The 4,852-nt window shown below is 51.1% G+C and overlaps 1 protein-coding gene across 2 annotated transcripts in view; it reads left to right on the top strand.

The window, feature by feature from the left end:
* The window catches only part of GLIPR2 (GLI pathogenesis related 2), a 19,166-nt gene extending 14,314 nt beyond the window's left edge, over window positions 1-4,852 (top strand). For both annotated transcript variants that reach the window (XM_084898900.1, XM_084898901.1), the window contains exon 5: window positions 4,154-4,852. In XM_084898900.1, the coding sequence (XP_084755026.1) occupies window positions 4,154-4,314 (161 nt within the window). In that variant the 3' untranslated portion in view covers window positions 4,315-4,852. The remainder of the gene's footprint in view (window positions 1-4,153) is intronic.

Below are 4,852 nucleotides of genomic sequence, written 5' to 3'. Positions count from 1 at the left end.
ACGCTGTACCACTGAGCCAAACGGGTCTCGGCGGAAGCTCTTTTCGAATCGATAGGGAACACAGAAGATGAGCCAGGAACGGGACTCGGCTCTGTGACCACTGACCACCCGTCCCACCCGTAGCTCCATACTCCCCCCTAAAGAGGAAAGCCCGGCAGAACCAGTCCCTGTGTCATCCCAGGTGTCCGCGGGCAGTGCCTGGGGATAGACGGAGCCTGACCTACGGCAGGAGCACAGGTTTGGTGGGGAGTTATCGTCAGGGCTAGCAAGCCCCTTAACGCTCTGCGGGCCCGTCTCCCACCCCCAGAGCCGCCATTGCTCTGGGATCCCCTGGCCTAGGTTCACAGTGCAGGTGAAAGGGCCTCTGAAATTCTATCATCTCTCCCCAGCCACCCCACCCCTGTCAGCATCTTATGGTAAAGAACACAAAGAAAGGAGACATATGTACTCCTATTAGTAATACTTAAAACAGTAAAAAAAGGAAGAAGAAGAAGAAAGAACACAGCTCTAAGCCAAGGGCTGAGCGGAGGGAAATGGCTTCTTGCAGTTCCTTGGTTACATTCTGTTTTCACGAGCAGCTGTGTCTGTTTGTGTGTCCTGAGCTGGTGATGCTTCCACATGGCAGGTGTGTGAGCCGTCTGAGGGGAGAGCCCTCCGGCCATCCCTGGCCAACCCGTGTGCCAGGCTCCTGGGCATCGCCCGGAGCTGCTCGGAGCGTATGCCGGCCTTTGTGTGGATGTGCGGCTGTGTTTCTTCTTTTGCTGTGCTCGGATACGTGATCCGGTTTGCACCGCCTTTCTTCACACAGCAGGTCGGCAGAGATGGCTCCCTGTCGACACAGAAAGAAAGAGCTTCCTCCTTCCTCACCGTTGCACACGACCCCCTCGCCGAGCCGCACCGTCACTCCGTGTGTTTTCCAAGGGTGCTGACCGGGACCCTGGGCCAGAGCAGGAAGGAGGATGTGCTCCACTGAGAGAGAGAAACAGCTAGCTGTTGGTTGTTTAGGGTTAGAAACCAGTGTGTATCTGATGGTTGCTAAGGAAGTCGTGTCCTTTAATTGGTCTCTGAATACCATCCTCCGTTATCTCCGTGTGGACAGAAACCTCCCCGCCAGAAGATAACTTAGTCTCATCTGTTGGCAGAAGGCTGCCACAGGCCAGAGAGAAGATAACTTAGTCTCATCTGTTTGCAAAAGGCTGCCACAGGCATTCAGGCTGCCGAGGCTCCTGTTGTGTCTGTAATCAGATTCTTGGCAACCAGTGGGTAAACAGCAGCTCTCTCTTCCTTTCCTGGGTGACAGGGCGCGGGTGGGTCTGTGGCCACAGCGTGTGGTCTGTGGAGAGAAAAGGCCGGGGCGGGGAAGGACCTGGGCCTGGAGGGAGAGACAGCCCGCAGAAGCGGTGGCTCCTGGCAGAGCTGCCAAGAGCCTGGAGCTGCGGCTCACAGCCCTCAGGACCAGGGTGACTCGGCCAGACGTGCCTCTCTGCTCTGAGGTGGAAATCGGAGTTTTGTTGGGTGACGGTTAGTACAAGTGGAGGGATTAGCAGAAAAGATGCATAGTGGTCCTTAAGGTCTGCTTTCTTTCATTCCTGTGTGGACCAAATCACATCAATGCTATTGATTGGTGTTTATGTTTGGTTATTTTCAGAAAGGAAATCTTTTTTGTTGTTGTTGTATGTAGACAAATAAATAAACTACTAGTATACCTAATTTTATTTATTTATTTGTTTTTAAAATATGTTTTATTGATTTTTTACAGAGAGGAAGAGAGAGAGTTAGAAACATCGATGAGAAAGAAACATTGATCAGCTGCCTCCTGCACACCCCCTACTGGGGATGTGCCCACAACCAACGTACATGCCCTTGACCGGAATCAAACCTGGGACCTCTCAGTCCGCAGGCCGACGCTCTATCCACTGAGCCAAACCGGTTTCGGCTATCATTTCAATCATTCTGTTTTCTGTCTTTATGAATTTGACTATTCTAGGAACCTTATATAAGGGAATCCTTCAGTATATGTTCTTTTGTATGGCTTATTTCACTTAGCATCATGTCCTCAAGTTCATCCAGGTTGTAACACACGTTAGAATTTCATTCCTTTTTAAGGCTGAATAATATTCCATTGTATGTATATGCAACATTTTATTTATCTATTCATTTATTGATGGACATTTGGTGTCTCTCTCTTTAACCCCCCCCCCCCCCCCCATTCACTATGCAGTCCTTGAGAAAGATCTGGTCTGGTGACTGAGAACAGAGGGAATTGAAGGAGGCTCTACCTTGTTAAGGTCTCAAAGAGTTCATAGCAGGCCTGCCCTCTGGTGAAAGCAGAGCCTGAGTCCAGGAGGATTCTTTCCCATGCCATTCATTCATTCATTCATTCATTCCCTCACTCACTCCATTCACTCACTCAGTAAAAGTGGCGTGTGCAGGCTGTGCCAGGGTCCTGGGGATACTTTGATGAATAAAACAATTTGGTGCCTATCCATGTGGGGCCCTCTAGCCTCATGAGGAAGCCAAGCAATAAGCCAGTAATCAAATCTAACATTGCAAATGGTAAGAATGTTAGGAAGGGAAAACACAGGTGTGTTAAGACTGGGAGGGAGATGTTCAGGAAATGACAGTGGCTATGAAAGGTTTCTCTGAACCAGTGTCATTAAGACTGAGTCCTAGCCGAAACCGGTTTGGCTCAGTGGACAGAGCGTCGGCCTGCGGACTGAAAGGTCCCAGGTTCGATTCCGGTCAAGGGCATGTACCTTGGTTGCGGGCACATCTCCAGTAGGGGGTGTGCAGGAAGCAGCTGGTCGATGTTTCTCTCTCATTGATATTTCTAACGCTCTGTCTCTCTCTCTCTTCCTCTCTGTAAAAAAAATCAATAAAATATATTTTTTTAAAAAAGAAAAAGACGGAGGCCTACGGGACAAGGAAACATTAGTCGTCAGAAGCGTATTCCACACCAATGTGTGTCCCAGGGCTCCGTGGGGGGAAAGTAACCTGGGGGTTCAAGGAGTGGCAGAGAGGCCGCTGATCCAAAGCACTCTCTCTCATTCTAGGAGCAATTGGAAGCACTCAGAGGACTGTTAGGCAGGGGAGGAACAGATCCGACTTAGTCACAACAGGATCCCTCTGGCTACTTAAGCAACAAGTGAATCGGAGAAGACAGAGGTGGAAGCTGGGGAGCCAGCCAGGGGACTATTGCAATGGTCCAAGTGAGAGAAGTTTGTGGAGAGGGACCACATTTTGTGGATAGGGAGTGGATGGACTGGAGATGTCTTTCACAGTGAGGTTTGTCAGGATCGGGTTGTTGTGGGGAAAGGAAGGAGGGTGAGGAACGCAGACCTATCCCCAGGATTGTGTGCATAGCATTGTCGTGAAAGGAAACGGGAGGGCAGGGAGAAGGGCAACTCTGGGCGGACCGAAATCAAGAGTGAGGTCAAACTTGAGATGTCTGTGAGTCATCCAAGTGGAAATGTCCAGTAAGTGGTTGTGTTTGGAGCACGGAGGAGAGGTTTGGGCTGGAGAAACAAATCTGGGAGCCAGGGAGAGATGGAATTGCCTAAGACGTGCAGCAAGAACAGCAAGCCCAGGTTTGAGTCTAGGGAAGTGCAAGCCCTCCAGCTTTTAAAGCGAGACCAAGAGGAGAAGGAAGAGGCAGTGAGAGGGGGTATTGGCAAGAGGTGGCATCACGGAACCCCCGAGGGGAGTGTTTTGAAAAGGAGAGGAGTCACCCTCATGGGAGTTACTGTTTAATGGGTTCCTGAGACTCGGAGGAAGATGAAGACAAGAAGGGACCCCTGGAGAGGAATGCGGAGATGGTTGATGACTTTGAGGAGTGCCGTTCGGGGGAGGGTTGAGGACAGGTTCGAGGTGGGGTGGTATCCTAACGGTTGGGGTAATGGGTTTGTCACCATCTCTGGGAGGCCAAGACACCTTTGGGGGTCAGTACGTGGTGAGGCGGGCAGAGAGGACCTGATGCTGTAGGAAATCAGGCAGTCGGTCTGTTTCGTGTCTCGTGTCTCTGATTGGCGTCCGTGAAAATCAGGCTTCCCTGAGCCTGGCGAGATGGTGCGGGAGCCGAAGAATCTCTTGCAATGTCCTGCTCCAGACGCTTCTAACTGACCTGTGTCCCTCTCCCCCTGTCCGCTCCCCGCAGGGCATTTCACGGCCATGGTGTGGAAGAACACGAAGAAGATGGGCGTGGGGAAGGCCTCTGCCAGCGACGGGTCCTCCTTCGTGGTGGCTCGGTACTTCCCGGCGGGGAACGTCGTCAACCAGGGCTTCTTTGAGGAAAACGTCCTGCCTCCCAAGAAGTAACGAGCCACACGCAACGGGCAGGCGGCAGACTTAAGAACAGGGATCTGAAGTGCCTAGGACATCCAAACCTCAGCTGTGTGTCTGTCCCTGCGGGGGGGTGTGCGTGAGTGCGTGCGTGCGTGCGTGTATGTGTGTGTGTGTGTGTGTGTGTGTGTGTGTGTGATGCGTGTTTGTGCGTGTCTCTTGCACACACACGCCCTGGGATAGACAGTTGTGCACGAACTAATTCCTATCCAAGGATTGAGCCAAGGAAGCCTTTACTCCGATGGTTAGATCACAGTTATTTGTACTTTGGGGGGAAATCAAGTTTTACACTTTTGGGGGGTTATTTTTTAAAGCAAACTTCTTTCGTACCTTTCTTACGTGTCCTCTCCACCCCCGGACTTTTTTGTACTCCAAATGTCTGTGCTGCGGAGAAGCGAAGTTCACTTCCTGTGATCTTCACGCCTTGGAATCCACTGGTGGCAGATATTGAAGACTATTAAGCCCTCATTTAAATGTGACAATAAAACACGGCTTTCCACACACAGATAGTAAA

Source organism: Pipistrellus hanaki (assembly GCF_964339955.1).
Source record: "Pipistrellus hanaki genome assembly, chromosome: 11".
Classification (NCBI taxonomy): Eukaryota; Metazoa; Chordata; class Mammalia; order Chiroptera; family Vespertilionidae; genus Pipistrellus; species Pipistrellus hanaki.
Note: the sequence above shows the minus strand (reverse complement) of the source record. Positions and strands in the feature narration are given on the sequence as shown.